Source organism: Rattus rattus, chromosome 1 (assembly GCF_011064425.1).
Source record: "Rattus rattus isolate New Zealand chromosome 1, Rrattus_CSIRO_v1, whole genome shotgun sequence".
Classification (NCBI taxonomy): Eukaryota; Metazoa; Chordata; class Mammalia; order Rodentia; family Muridae; genus Rattus; species Rattus rattus.
The window spans coordinates 128,667,152-128,683,509 of record NC_046154.1 but is presented as its reverse complement, the minus strand read 5'-3'; the positions used below and the strand labels follow the sequence as shown (position 1 = coordinate 128,683,509).

The following is a 16,358-nucleotide window of genomic DNA, read 5'->3' as shown; positions in this document are numbered from 1 at the left end:
ACCCAAGTAACCAAGCTAACGATTAGATTTATCTCTAAACATTCCCCTCCCTCATCCCATGGGATTCTATATTTCTCCAAATTCTACAGGTATTGTGGCAAACACAAGTGCACGCTTCTTTCTAGTCTTGGTATTTACCCTCAATTTGTCCTTCAAATACAAGCATCTCTCACCAGAACTGGTTAACCAGCCTTCTTATCCACCTTCCTGATTCTGTGCCCTCGAATTCTTGTCTCAATTACACACTGATTATCATGTGCTCTTTCCAAAAGACTAAATGAGCTTTCATATCTCTGCTGGAAATACTCTCTTATTTGCATCTTGGATGTAGGCTTACATCCTTAGCTTTGGTGACATCGTGGAAGACATAGCCCTTCCCTAATCCAGCTTCATCTTCAATTGTGTCAAGCTCTTATTTTTCCAAACTTTTAGGCTTACTGTTGATGTTTATTTCTTTGCGTGCCCTGGGCCATTTCTGACACTGTACGTGCTGTTACCTCTCTCTTGTCGAATAACTAAGAAGTTGATTTCTAAATCCTCAGATATCTCTTTCAGTGTGAACTAAGTTTCCATCCTTGGTTCCTCTCTGTTACATAATGATGTATTTACGTACATGCATTACCACTACATTAAGAATTTCCAGAATAGCTTTGGGTATCTTTGTATCCTCAGCACAAAATATTATCCAGTGCACAGTTAATACTTGCGAATGTACTGTGAGGAAAGAATATAGTCAATATAAAAAAAATGAACCATCACTGATAGAAGCACTCTGCACTTTCGTGATAAATTGAGAAACACACTTGAGTTTCAAGAAAATATTTTTCAAGGAAGATATTGTTCTAGAGAGCAACCATTGACACTGCCTTACTTTCTTTGTCTTGCCCATTGCTTTCAGGATGGAGAGATTCAGGTCTTCAAGTGCAGCCAGAACATTCTCATATTCACCCAAGTGCTGAGAAAAATATTCTGGAAGATGAAAGTATTAAAATAAATTTATATTGCGGTTTATATAATCATAAAACAAAAATCATATAAACAACTGATAATTTACTTCATAAATTAGTAAGCAAATGCTGGCCTTACATGAATAATAACTGAAAATCTTTCAAATGAAACTAGATACTAATTTTATCAGAAAAGTAAAACAGAAAAAAATAGAAACCTAGCTGATTATAATTACCCACAAAAATGTTCTTTCTTACAAAAAAGGGGGTGGGGGAGAACATGAGTCAGAGTGTGATGGCAAGGTTGAGTTAATAAAATGTCCTTCTTATCAGTAGATTATTACAGATCCCACTAAGATAGCAATTTGAGGAAAAATGTAAAAATGTTCTTGTTTCTTCTAGGAAACATTTAGGAAGTTTAGCTTTTCCTCAAGGTTTGATGTTGCAAATCAAAAAGGAGGCCAGCTGCAGCTCTCCCCGTGGGCATGCTTCTGTCATGTGTAAAAGCAACTCGTGACTTCAGAGATTTATTTCAATGGAGCAAAAGGCATGTTTATCACATTTTTTCATTTCTAGGAATGAGTAATGCCTTGGAAATTATGAGTAAGATGAAAACAGGGAACACAAAATAATTTCAACTTGGTTGAAATGTAATACAGATAATGGGAAACTTCATTTACAGACCTCAGATTTCTAGATTCAGGGACATCCAATCGTAACATAACTTTGTATATTAGAAGGAGCAGAACTTTTATTGACTATGTAAATAGTCTTTATCACTCCCGTGAACTATCTATTGATGAACTACTATTTATTATTATATTTCTATAATACCATAACACTTAGGAATTATATTAAAATGATATAAACTAACATACAGATTTCAATTAGTGGGGCATACAGCAACATGATTTATAGGTACATTTAAGACTGGGAAGTAGCATTCCAAGGAACTTCCTAGAAATTGAGATTATTATTAAAGACTCATCTACTACATCAGATTGGGTTTTGAGTTAAGGACTAGAAATCAACATTTTCTGCAGAATATGAAATGAAAATTAAATTTAAGATGGTTATGTACAATGGTTAGGTAAAACATTTTGGAAAAAAAAAAGTTGAAATCCTACAGCTTTTCTCAAAGACTTTACCTGGATGTGATGTTGATGATTAGGGAGAGATAGTGAGGTTTCAAGAGACAAGGATAGAACTACTAAAGCTGATAAACAACTTCAGCAAAGTGGCTGGGTATAAAATTAACTCAAATAAATCAGTAGCCTTCCTCTACACAAAAGAGAAACAGGCCGAGAAAGAAATTAGGGAAATGACACCCTTCATAATAGATCCAAATAATATAAAGTACCTCGGTGTGACTTTTAACCAAGCAAGGAAAGATCTGTACAATAAGAACTTCAAGACTCTGAAGAAAGAAATTGAAGAAGATCTCAGAAGATGGAAAGATCTCCCATGCTCATGGATTGGCAGGATTAATATAGTAAAATGGCCATTCTACCAAAAGCGATCTACAGATTCAATGCAATCCCCATCAAAATACCAATCCAATTCTTCAAAGAGTTAGACAGAACAATTTGCAAATTCATCTGAATAACAAAAAACCCAGGATAGCTAAAACTATCCTCAACAATAAAAAAGGACTTCAGGGGAATCACTATCCCAGATCTCAAGCAGTATTACAGAGCAATAGTGATAAAAACTGCATGGTATTGGTACAGAGACAGACAGATAGACCAATGGAACAGAATTGAAGACCCAGAAATGAACCCACACACCTATGGTCACTTGATTTTTGACAAAGGAGCCAAAACCATCCAATGGAAAAAAGATAGCATTTTCAGCAAATGGTGCTGGTTCAACTGGAGGTCAACATGTAGAAGAATGCAGATCGATCCATGCTTATCACCCTGTACAAAGCTTAAGTCCAAGTGGATCAAGGACCTCCACATCAAACCAGATACACTCAAACTAATAGAAGAAAAAACTAGGGAAGCATTTGGAACACATGGGCACTGGAAAAAAATTTCCTGAACAAAAACACCCATGGCTTATGCTCTAAGATCAAGAATCGACAAATGGGATCTCATAAAACTGCAAAGCTTCTGTAAGGCAAAGGACACTGTGTTAGGACAAAATAGGCAACCAACAGATTGGGAAAAGATCTTTACCAATCCTACAACAGATAGAGGGCTTATATCCAAAATATACAAAGAACTGAAGAAGTTAGACAGCAGGGGAGACAAATAACCCTATTAAAAATGGGGTTCAGAGCTAAACAGAGAATCCACAGCTGAGGAATGCCGAATGGCTGAGAAACACCTAAAGAAATGTTCAACATCGTTAGTCATAAGGGAAATGCAAATCAAAACAACCCTGAGATTTCACCTCACACCAGTGAGAATGGCTAAGATCAAAAACTCAGGTGACAGCAAATGCTGGCGAGGATGTGGAGAAAGGAACACTCCCTCCATTGTTGGTGGGGTTGCAGACTGCTACAACCATTCTGGAAATCAGTCTGGAGGTTCCTCAGAAAATTGGACATTGAACTGCCTGAGGATCCAGCTATACCTCTCCTGGGCATATACCCAAAAGATGCCCCAACATATAAAAAAGACACGTGCTCCACTATGTCCATCGTAGCCTTATTTATAATAGCCAGAAGCTGGAAAGAACCCAGATGCCCTTCAACAGAGGAATGGCTACAGAAAATGTGGTACATCTACACAATGGAATATTACTCAGCTATCAAAAACAATGACTTTGTGAAATTAGTAGGCAAATGGTTGGAACTGGAAACTATCATCCTGAGTGAGCTAACCCAATCACAGAAAGACATACATGGTATGTACTCATTGATAAGTGGCTATTAGCCCAAATGCTTGAATTACCCTAGATGCCTAGAACAAATGAAACTCAAGACGGATGATCAAAATGTGAATGCAGATCGCTCCTGAGAGACACAGCCAGAATACAGCAAATACAGAGGCGTATGCCAGCAGGAAACCACTGAACTGAGAACAGGACCCCTGTTGAAGGAATCAGAGAAAGAACTGGAAGAGCTTGAAGCAGCTCGAGACCCCATATGTACAGCAATGCCAACCAACCAGAGCTTCCAGGGACTAAGCCACTACCCAAAGACTATACATGGACTGACCCTGGACTCTGACCTCGTAGGTTGCAATGAATATCCTAGTAAGAGCACCAGTGGAAGGGGGGCCCTGGGTCCTGCTAAGACTGAACCCCTAGTGAACTAGACTGTTGGGGAGAGGGCAGCAATGGGGGAGGGTTGGGAGGGAACACCCATAAGGAAGGGAGGGGGAGGGGATGTTTGCCCGAAACCGAAAGGGAATAACACTTGAAATGTATATAAGAAAGACGCAAGTTAATAATAATAAAAAAAAATAAAAAAATTATATATGAAAAAAAAAAAAAGAGACAAGGATAAGGATCATTGTCAGGAGGGATTTCATCATAGACTAAGGAACATGAATCAGCCAATGAGTGGAATGAGTGGAAGAGTAGAAAATGGCTAGACTTGGAGTAATGTCATATTCCTGTCACTACAACTCCTATTTATTTATTAAATCACAATGTCAGAATTTTGCTTTTGCCTTTGCCATTACTTGATATCATTGGAGAAATGTAGGTTTGGAACAGATATTGAAACACTTGTCTTTGGGTAACAAGAGAAAATAGAACCTACTTTTATTGAAATACACAATGGATTTGCATTTCCGTGGATTTGCAGAAAAAGTAGTCATACAGCATTTATAGGAAACTTAGAATCAGTTTTTCTCAGTTGATGTGAAGGACTTTTGAAAAGCAGTCCTGACACTGGCTGGATGCATCAATGGAAGAATAGAATGCAATTCATAAACAGATACTTTAAGAACATCATTTCCACAAAGCGAATTATCTTCCCATGCAGAGTCTGCATGACACCCTCACTAACAAAACAAGAGGTTGGTTTCTCCATTCCCCACTGCATGGTATTAGTAGTGCTGTTTTCCATTTTATTTTGTGACTTCCAAGGTAGGTCTGGTATAAGAACAAAAGGACCCACGGCTAATGCATCAGAGTAGAAAATTGTCTCAGAAAGCATTCTCTTGTGCGTAAATGGCTTCCATTGTGAGTACCTTGCTAACACCTCTGTGCTTGTAAACCAGGCAGAAAAGGAAGTAAATGAGATGAGAGATAATGTTTAAACCCCTGTAATCTGAAGGATACAATCAGACAGATATGTCCAGAAATGATTATTCTAAGGTAATTGGTTGATTACTGTGGGTGAGTAGACCAGAAAACCCTTAAAAGAAAAATGCACTTTGAAGAAACATACATAATCAAAATTCACCAGTGGTGTTTCACTTGGTATACCCACATGGTAGAACATTATTAATTAAAATATTATTCAAATATTATTCTCATAAATTAGACTGCAAAGATATTTTAAAGTAATATTTTAATAGATTTTGAATTTTAGTTCCATAATTGAATTAACTGATGAATAAAACAAAAGCTTAATAAAGCTAGCATCTAGGTACCTAGAATCTGTAATTGGTTTCTAGGAGAAAGTGTATGAAATCTCCTTTCTATGTCAATCAAGCCTCACCCCTCCCACACTGACAGGAAACTTGTATGAGATGTGACCTGACATATTTCACTTGCCGGCACTGAAACGTTGGCTGTGATTAAAATCCAACTTAAATATTTTATATTCACAAAATAATGGGAAATGAAGCTGCAATTTAGAAATAAAAATACATATTCTAGAGTAGAGCAGAGTATTATAACACGATCATGAATATAAGCACTGGATTTAAAAATATAAATAAATTCTGTTATCAAAGCCCAATGATTCCCTTGCTACACACTGTGAGGAAGGGCAGCATTCTAATTCTCCAGTACATACAGGGTACAGGACCAATCAAGTTTTGTTATTGTAGAGAAATGCAAGCAGAATCAAGGACAGATGATTAAGTGAAAACTCACTGTTGTGCTTTAACATTTGGTAGTTTTAGGAGCTGACAGAGACTTGTAAGATATGCCTTAAGGACAGATAAACAGCAGAGTAATTGGAGAGGAGCCACTAAATGTTTTTGTCTTAAGACTTATTAATAATAATGGTTTTTCTTTCACTTGGCTCATCTTACTCAGGCAAAGTCAATCGAATATAAAAGGAATTACCTGAACAATTGGAGGGAATGGTTACTTTGGTGTGCTGTACCTAGACATCTGAAAGAGACAGGTCTCTCCCTTCACAAAATGATCTACGTGGTTGTCTTAACCCTCCTGAATATCTCACCTTTCAACGGAAGGGGTTGTCTACACAGGAGGATGGACTACAGCTTGAGTGGGGACTGTCTACACAGGAGGATGGGCTACAGCTTGAGTGGGGACTGTCTACACAGAAGGATGGACCACAGCTTGAGTGGGGGCTGTCTACACAGAAGGATGGACTAGAGCTTGACCTTCAACGGCTTTGAGGTTTACCACACATTTTAATGTCATGTCTATGGAAACCCCTTTGTCTGCTTAGCACAGTAATTGCCATGCAGAGTGGGAGCCCCCTGTGACTGTGTGTGAAGACATGGCAGGGTTCCCCAAATGTCACAAAAGCCTAACCTTCTGGGATGCCAAAATGCCTTCTTTATGAACAAGATCTAGTTTCTTCAGTTGGATTCTTGTCCCTGAACAGGGAGGGACATTGTGCAGGTATTATTTGGGAAGCGTAGTGTTTAATGGCCACTGAGACTGAAACCTCCTGACCTGTAAGTATTATTTGTTTTGCTTAGTTACTGCCTTGAAACTACAATGTGACATTTTATCCTGACGAAATCTTTCAATGTTGATCTGCCAGGTTGACGAAACAGAAGCTAACCAATCCTAAATAACATAAAACGTCCATTTGGATGACTGCAGTTGAGCTCTAAAATTGTAAAATTTCTACAGTAGCTAGGAAACATTTGTGATTTCAATGAGAAGTCCTAGAAAATGTTTTCTTTAAACTATCTAAATGTTTCAGGCTGCCTAGACAATAAAATCATACTGTGCAAAGGTTTTATCTAACATATTTATCTTAAAATGCAAAATATAAAACTTTCCATATTCATATATATTATATGTATATATATATTTCAAGTTTAGTAGTTTCATAATGCTCTGCTCTCATACCAAATAAAGTTCAGATCATTTACTTTCCCACATTTTTAATCTCTGATTTCTGTTCCCAACCACAAAAATAACAGAGCTAAATGAAAAGGCTGGCAGACTAAGCATTCGAGAATATTTTCTTTCTGCACTTGTGCTTTTCTCTTTTTTTAAAAGTGCATTTAAGTCTCTAGAATGATTGCACAGATACGGAACAATGTTATTTTTATATGTCAAGGATACAACTTAAAGACTGCACAACGATAATAAAGCAAATGGAGAAGTCACATTAAGCTAGCGAAGACTAAGCTTTCTATAAAACCATTGCGCAATCCCAATTGTCTATTCACAAGCAAATTAACTAGGTCCAACTGTTTAAGAACCATGCACATGGGAGCCAAATTCAAGGATACAGAAAAATCCCCGGTGACTCAGACTCATGCTTTAAACTCCCTACTCCAGGACTTTTAACTCCAAAGTGTGAGAAATATCACATCACATCTTCCCCCTTCCTAAATCAAACTAGCAACACTTTGATTAGTCTTAAAGATACTTACCACATAGTTCTTCTGTGTCAAGATTGCTGAAAAGAGAGAAAGAAAGGTATTATTTCTTTGATAACATTTTTTTCATTTATCTTTTCTCCAGTGCTGAGAATTGATAAATTCAAATACTTGGATAAAACGTTAGTAAATATTATATACTACTGTCAGAAGAATAATGCCATGACCATGACCTTGGACTGAAGACCCCGAGGTAGAGATATGAAAAGATACTCTAGTCAATCACCTCATATACGCTATGCAAGTGATTACTCCTAGCCTTTCCTTGAACTTTCTAAACATTTAAATACAGTTACTCTCCAATTCACATAATTGTTTAATAAATGTATGTGGCTAGATAGTTCTCTTCTCCACTTTACATTGTAAAGTAGTTGCAGATTATTAATAATCATATCAGAGTCTGTCTTGAACAAATAATTTTGTATTTGTGTTTTTTCTTTCAGCATACTAGAAAAATAACCTACAGTAGGAAAGAACATTAGCCCTGGGGCCAGGATGCTTGGGCCCAAATCTTGACTCTATAATTTACTGACTCTGCGATCTTGGATACTTATTAGTCAGTAGATCATTATAACTAATCAGGTTTTGAGAGAAATGAGAAGTATAAAAATATTAGCAATGATAAATGAGAATTTAACAATAACATAATTGTAATTCCTGTTTTTTAAATGAAGAGGACTAGAGACATACCTTTTAAAGATCTAAAATACATGATGATTAACTAAGAACAAGAGTTTGAAAACTCTTAGAATATGCACTTGTCACATTGTTAAATTTCAAAGACTTCATAGGGAAGTCTTCCTTTAGGTTATAGGAAGGGATACCAGACAGTTAAGACACTGTCACAGTATTTCATAACCAGCCCTATCATTCCTTATTATGTAACTGATTTAAATTTTATTATGTGACACTGAATATTCTATCTTATATTTGGATATTTTGATATTTCAATGCATGTTTTTTTAAATTAGCTTGCTACCTGACAGATTATGTAGGGTTTGTTGTTTTGGTTTTGGTGTGGGTGCCTCGTTACTCATTTGTTTATTCTATGAACATGTGTTGCGACATGTTAGACATTATTCTAACTGCCACTGATACCTGAGGTTGCAATAGATTCAATTCATTCAAAATGAATATTTGAGATTTCTAGTCTCTTGGAGCTCAACTCAATAGTAGACTCATAGTTTAGACGAGATGGCACATAACTTTAGTTCAAGCACTCAGGAGGCAGAGGCAGGCAGATCTCTGTCTAATCAAGTCCAATCTGGTGTACATAGGGAGTTTCGGGACAGCCAAAACTACATAGTGAGATGATGTTTTAAACACACAGAAAGAGGTAGACTCATATAGCAAATAAGTAAATTATAATTAATCAGCTGATTTGGGAGAACTGGAGAACTTGACTGAGGAATCTAAGAATGTATGGCAGGGTACTACAATTATGCTAAAATTCAAAGGTTACATATAAGTAGAAAAAGTAGATAAACAAGTGTTATGTGAAGTGGAAATTTCTGGTTTTACCAGAGAGCCAGTTGTGTCATTGGTGTTCTTCCGGAAATTGACTTATGAGAGGATGTTTTGCTGAAGTAGACACACGAGAAGATGTTTCGTTGAGAATGGACATGTAGTGTTTCTCTGGAAGCTGCATGGTGAAAGGGCATGTGATGTTTTGCTGGAGTTAATCCTTGAGAGGACACACCATCTTTGGAAAGAGTATAACTATAACCCCACAGACAGTGGATGACACTCTGGCATTAGTTGGCCTTGCTGGTCTTCATTGGGCTTCACTGAAGCTGGTCTTCACTGATGACACTCTTATGTTTTCTTTTCTTTTTTCTTTTCTTTTTTTTTTTTTTTTCTTTTTTTTTTTTCGATGGGGACCACTTCTTCCTAGGTAAGTCTACCGGAGCTAAATCCCCAGCCCAACTGATGACACTCTTGTGTTGGATTTCCTCGCTTTCTTCTCTGATCTTCACTTGTCATGACTTTGTAGAGAGAAATGCACCAAAGAACTTCTGACTGCTTTTTGCCACTTCGGTGGACTTGTACCGATTGGCGGAGCATAGCACTTTGTTCTGGATTGAGCCACTAATGCTGATTCGTGTTTGGTGTTTTGCTAGTGAACTGCACTACTGACAACAAAGATTGGAATCACTCCAAGGAACTACTTCTAAACAAGTCCATGCCCCCCTTGTCCTATTGGCCAACTTCCTCCCCTCCCTTTGGTCAGTGGGTTATGAGGTAGGTAGGTTGAAACATTTAAGAACCCTTATTAAAGTAGGTTTTGAAAAATATAAGCCTACAGTTATGCTGATTAAAAATCTTTTTTTGCAATAAAAGTTAATAGTGTGAATAGAAATTCATTTGATTTTAGAGAACTAAGCTATTCCTTTGACTGAAATGTAGGTCATCAGTGAGGAAATGGGGCTGAAAAAAATGAAAGGTCTAACACGACAATTTGTGAAGTTCCTCCTCGCTTTCTTATCAGCTTGAAGTCACAGAACATCCTAACGGTGAGTAGCCAGACTAGATTATACTGACAGACTGGTTTCTATTAGCTAGTAGGAAAAGGAAAGCAAACAGCAGAACCTTGTTTGCAAGTTACTGAAGTGGCCAGGGCTGGCTCATCTGGCTGGAGCACAGAACCCAGAGGATGCACAGCTCCATTTGTGTGGAGGGGCAGGAGGATATCTTTGTATTACATTTAATCCTAACCTTTACTTCTTTTGTATATCTTAGTTATATAACATCTGGGCAAGTATGTCTGTAAATCCATATCTGCATTATAGACTAGAATACAGTATTCCTTAAGATACATTTCTTAATACAATTTTTCAGAGCTCCCATTTCCCTATATTAACTAATAAGGGTGTGTGGTCAGTAGCAATTCTGTCTACTACTGATAGGGAGAGATGAGGAGATGCGTAGTAAAAGGTACTGATAGTTGGGAAAGGTTTTGAAGAGAAACCAACAGAATGTTTTAAAGCATATAGGATTCAGTGTGTGTTATCTCAGACATTTTATAGTATCACTATAGGATATGCGATTTCCCCAAAGTCTTAATGTTTTTATAGAACTTCAGTCTTGAAAGGGACATTAAAGGACAATAGTTTTATATTTGTTTTCCTCAGAATGGTGCACAGGTTGATAATGAGATTTATTTTGAATTTCCAAAAGATAAATAGCTCCAATCTATTATTGAAAATTAAATTGCTTGGAATATAGCATAGAGTGGAGCCATTAGAAATAATAAACACAGGAACCCTGCTTGTTCTGTATTGCAAAACTCTGCTTGTCAAGTGTTGCAGTGTTTGTGGCTCTGACATGCCTGTATTCCGTTGTTTTTGTGTCATGCTGTTAGTACTGGGTATGAAGCCAGAGTTCTCTTTGCCGCAGGCTTATGTGGATAAATTATAGTAGGACTTGTTTCAAACTGTGATCTATTCAGCCCGTAGTAATACGGGATTTTAAAGGACTCATAAGCTACGGATGAGTCTAGAGTGTATCTGACAGCATTTTCCTCCTTCTTTCTATGTTTATTGCAAACGTCCAGTGGTATTTTAGCAACAGCATCTGATTAAATTGAGGAAAAGAAAGGATCAGGAGGATGGGGAGAAAGCCAAGTGAAAACAATGAACGCTTGTAAAGCAGTGCTCATTCCTATAGACAGCCATCGAGAAGAGTATGAACTCGAGAATGCGCCTCATCTTGCTACCAGAGAGGGGGAAAAACCTCACAGATACTCATAGCCACCCGATTGGCAATGATGACATAAAGACAAAGAAACCAATGTGCATCAGATGAATAGCTTTGTAAACTGTGTTTATCACAGATCCATTAAATGTAACTGAAGAGTTCTCAATATCATGGAAAACTTTAACTCAAGGTCCACAGTTCTCAGTTTATGTTATGCTCCTGAACAATTTTATATTCAGATCCACACTCTCCTCCTCTTACTATCTCTTCTAGGTATATTTGGCTTATCTCCAAACTAAGGAACCATGAGGATCATGTTCAGGGAGCCTATACTCACAAATATGAACAAAGGATTGTGACTGTCTTATTAGAAGACCACCGTTCTAAATTCCTCCTTTGCTGTTTCTGATTATATTCATTTTGTATTTTCCTATAATAGCCTCCCTTTCAGATCTACAGTTTCATATCCTATATGTATTTGCTGCAATCATTAAATCCCAGGTTCATACAAAAGTCTGAACTCACCTAATTGTGAAGCCAGTTAAACTCAGACTTTTTCATACATAAACATGTCTCATATATGGGAGATTAGCCGGAGTAAGAAAAGCACGTATTTCTCAAGCTGCAAGTTATTGATTTACTCATCCATGATATACTAATTATTTTCTCTGTGCATATAGTGAGCTAGTTTGTATCATCAAAATACTTACCTCTTGCACTCAGTAGTCTTTATAGGAACAAAGACTCAGAAGTCTTTGTAGATTCAATCAAATTAAGATGGGGGCAATGATGCATTACTGTGTATGCTAAGTGATTCCTTCTTTAGATGAGAAGAGGAAGAAAAATTTGGATATTGAGACACAGACACAGAGAGAACTTGTTAAGAGTCAGGCTGAGATTGGAACTGTTGTGCTACAAGCGAAGAAATGTCAACATTTCCCAGCAACCATGACATGCTGGAAGAAATGAGGAAAGGCTCCCCTCTTAAGACTGGAGAGAACAAGGTCTTGCTGAGCTGTTATGCTGAACTTTCAGCTTTTAGAATGGTGAGAGAATAAATTCCTGTACCTTTAAGCCACTCACCTTATGGCATTTTTCCTAGCAGCCCTAGGAAACTGTTAGGCCTGTCTGAATGTCCTATGTGGGGTTCAAGTAGTCATCAAAGTCAAGCACATCAAATAGCATCATGGTTTGGTCTCTGTTTTCCTTTATTGTGTATTGAACACTCCATGAACTCAAGAGCTACTTTAAGTTTGGAGTTATCTCATTGCTTCATGGTGAGAAATGTAAACAGAGCTGCTAACATGCACGGTGCGGTGAGCATTAGCTATATTCGCGTTGAGTACCTTCCAGGGCACTTCATCCTCCACCAGGACCCGGTGACTTATGTGCCACTTTCTCACTGAACAAGTGAAGCGTAGTCTCTTGTTAGAAATACCCATCCTATCCCATGTGTCAGTCATGCCCAGATTCAGGCCCAGGTAACTTGAGAGCTCTCAACCTGTCTAATGGGAATCTGACTCCTGGTTAGACATCTGGAGTCAGCTTATTACAAGTCCAGTCAGCTACAGCAGGGAAGGCAGGTGAGGGTTAGAGTAGCTGTTTAAGAATATTCATTGAGACTGTTGATGAAAATGTACCAGTTGTCTGACTTACCACGGAGATCTAGGCGTCATTCACTGAATACTCAAATACGGAGTATTTGAGTGTTTCCAGAGTAACATCCACCACACTGAGACTCCCTTATTCCCCCGCTGAATGCTAGAGATTTAAATGATGGTTTTTGGACAAAATCCATCAATTCAGACACAAATAGAGGCATAGGGACTGCCATGGAACATGACGGTCAGAACGGCGATGAGAAACCGGTGTTTCAGACACTAAGGAGTAGAAAACCATTAAACTCAGACATTAAAGAAAAAGTACCGTGAGGTCTGGAGAGGCACAGTTTACGGTTCACAGTTAGGACTTTTGGCAATGGTCAGCACAAGATTTCAAATCCTCATCTGAAGCCTAGAGCCTTGGAAATAGCAGGAAATAGAATCACAGCACTGAGAAATGAGGCGCCGAAGTATAATCAATGGACACAGTGTCTTTGCATCTAGATGAGCACAGATTCCAAACATGTACACAGAAAACCCAAGACGGTGGAGTGAAGAAAGATTCATCACCCAGGCTTATCTCCAAACTAAGGAACCATGAGGATCATGTTCAGGGAGCCTATACTTGCAAAGACACTGAGACTGCTCAGTTTAAAGTCATTGTTTAAGAAATAAAGGTCAAGGACATGAAATGCATTTTCAAATACCAAATCCTGGACAGGCACGTCTCTGGCTGTACTCAGCTTGCAACAAAAGGTTCATCTGAAATAAAGAGAAGGGCACCGTGAGAAGGAGCCCTACCCTGACACTGTTAATGATATTCTGCTGTATTTGCAGACAGAAGTCAAGCATAACTGTCATCAGAGAGGTTTCACCCATTAACTGATGGAAACAGATGCAGAGATCCATAGCCAAACATTACACAGAGAACCTTGTTAGACAGTGGGAGGAAGGATTGTAGGACCCAGAGAGGTCAAGGACACCACAAGAAAACATATATAACCAACTAACCTGTGCCCAGAGCAGCTCAAAGAGACTGAACTGTCAATCAGGGAGAGTACATGGGGCTGACCTAGGCCCTCTGTACACATGTAACTGTTAGGTACCTTGGTCTTCATATGGAACTTCTAATAGTGGGAGCAGGGGCTGTCTCTGACTCTGTAGCTTGCCTTTGCGACCCTTTCTCCCTACAGGGCTGCCTAGTGAAGCCTCAATAGGAGTAGATAGGCTAGTGTTACAATTTGATATGCAAAGGCTGGTTGATATTCATAGGAAGTCTCCTCTTTATGAAGAGAAAAAGAGGAGGAGTGGATGGCAGTGGGGGCTGGGAGAAGAAAAAGGGGAAATGAAGTAGGGAAGTAAAGTAAATAAATTGATTAATAATAATATTTTTCCCATTGAACATACAGTCATCGGCTAAGTATTTTCCTATATTTAATAAAATTCTTATCTTAAAAAAGAGAAGGGCACTTTATAGTTATTCTAGTAAAGTTTATCCTAAAAAAGTGCTTGCCTTTCTAAAGCTAACAAAAACCAAGAAATAAGATGTGACGAAGGGGACAGAGGGAGGAGGCCACAGAGAGAGGAGAGTCAGTATACTTGCAGGAGACTGGAAGACCAAAGAGAAGGAGGAACAGAGGCAGAGGTACAGTTTAGAACAGTAGGAAGCATTTTCTTTCTGAATGTGTTTTCTTGGGATAGAAATTTAGTTGGTTAATGTTCCAGCCTGCCTTTTAGTTTAGACGTTTCTCAATCTGGCTGAACCTAGGAACTCCCTGGGGAGTTTACAGACATACAGATTTGCAGGCCTGACCCTCAGAGAATGTGCTCAGCACCTTGTCAAAGTATTACCAGTTTCTACCTCTCAACACTCGGAGCAAAGAAGCACTTCCCAATCAGTGGACAATAAAGAATATACCCTGTTCTGTAAGCAGGGCTTAAATGTGTTATAATTATATACTCTGTTCATCTAAGCCTGATAATTATATACACAGCAATATACTCTGTTACTCCTTTGTTCTGCTCCATGGAGAACTAAATTACATCCAGCAGGGGGCGAGACCTGATTATGTAAAAGGTCACTTGCTGAGTATCAATAGAATTTGCCTTTGCTCTCTCTAACAGGGACCTCTGTGGCTAATAAAAACCCTGGCTTTTGTGAATGTTCTCCGGAGGACAGAGGACTGCTGTTAAGGTCTCTCTGCATCTTTTTTCTTAGGGCTTATTCTCGTCTATTCCTTAGGTAGTGATAATTCTTAGTTCCTCGGGCTTGGATTCTGTCTTCTCACTCAGACTCTGGTTTAGTTTGTGTAGCCACCTTTTGGACTTTTTCACCTGAATATTCTACTGTGATCTATCCCAGTGCTTCTCAAATGTTTTCTGATGCTACAGTCACTCAAAGAGCTTGCTAAAATGTAAGTCACCAGGGTCCTATGCCCAGAACCTCCTCACCAAGCAGGTTATCTCGAGCTTTCTATAATGGTGCTGCTAACTCTGGGGTAATTGCTGCAGCAGTCGATGTCACCAAGTACTGCTGAGCTCGGCATCATTTTTCTTCGTCCAAGTCTGATGCTCTCAAAAGCCAGGCACTCTGACCCGAAAGCGCCAACTGTCAGACTACGCATTCCTGCCTCACTGGCGCTAACTTTTTCTTAAAATACGAGTTTTCTCAACGCATTCAATTATTCACAGACTGACTTTAGACCTAACTTTTAAATATTCAACCCAAAATTCAAGATATTTTCTTCAAAACTATGACTTCCGAATACCTTTCTAGGCACAAGGTTAAAAATTGCATCTTGACTGTCATTTAAACGTTGTAGATGAGGCCAATAAAATGGGTCCGGCCTTTAGAGATTTCTTCTGTAATATTAGTTCACGTTCAGAAAACCAAACAGAAAACAAACAACTTGAATTCCCAAATAGACAATAAGCTAACCACAGAGAGAAAGCAAAGAGAAAGAGAAATTTAAAAATGCCAGGCACTATTTTTATTAAAATGTGCTGTCCAAGTGTTGAACCATACAATAACTGACAAGCTAAGGTTTAACACTGGACTCATACCTGCTAGAATTTTGTCTAATTGGCTGATTGACAGTTATTTCCTTCCAGACTGACAAAGCTGTCCCATGGCTGATGTCCTCAGAGGACACGTAATATATGGCTTTCCACCCACTCTCTACTTCTCTTTTCTGTTTTGCTTCACTGCTTTTTCTATGCTGCTCAACACCTCCCACATCCAACCTGTATCAGCTTCCAGAATCTCTGGGGAGCTCATTTTCCCTTTTTATTTTTCTGATTGCCTTCTATATTATCTCTTCTACCTCCCGCCACTCCCCATCCATCGTGGTTTTCAACTAGAGGGACTCATCTGTATGATGCAGCAAACACCT

General features: G+C 38.4%; 1 protein-coding gene across 1 annotated transcript in view; it reads right to left on the bottom strand.

Annotated features, from left to right (window-relative positions):
- Necab1 (N-terminal EF-hand calcium binding protein 1) overlaps positions 1-16,358 on the bottom strand; it is a 188,028-nt gene that overhangs the window by 110,198 nt on the left and 61,472 nt on the right. Inside the window, exons 4-5 of the mRNA XM_032905585.1 lie at positions 7,664-7,689; positions 872-969 (exon numbers count right to left, since the gene is read on the bottom strand). Of these exons, the coding sequence (XP_032761476.1) occupies positions 872-969; positions 7,664-7,689 (124 nt within the window). The remainder of the gene's footprint in view (positions 1-871; positions 970-7,663; positions 7,690-16,358) is intronic.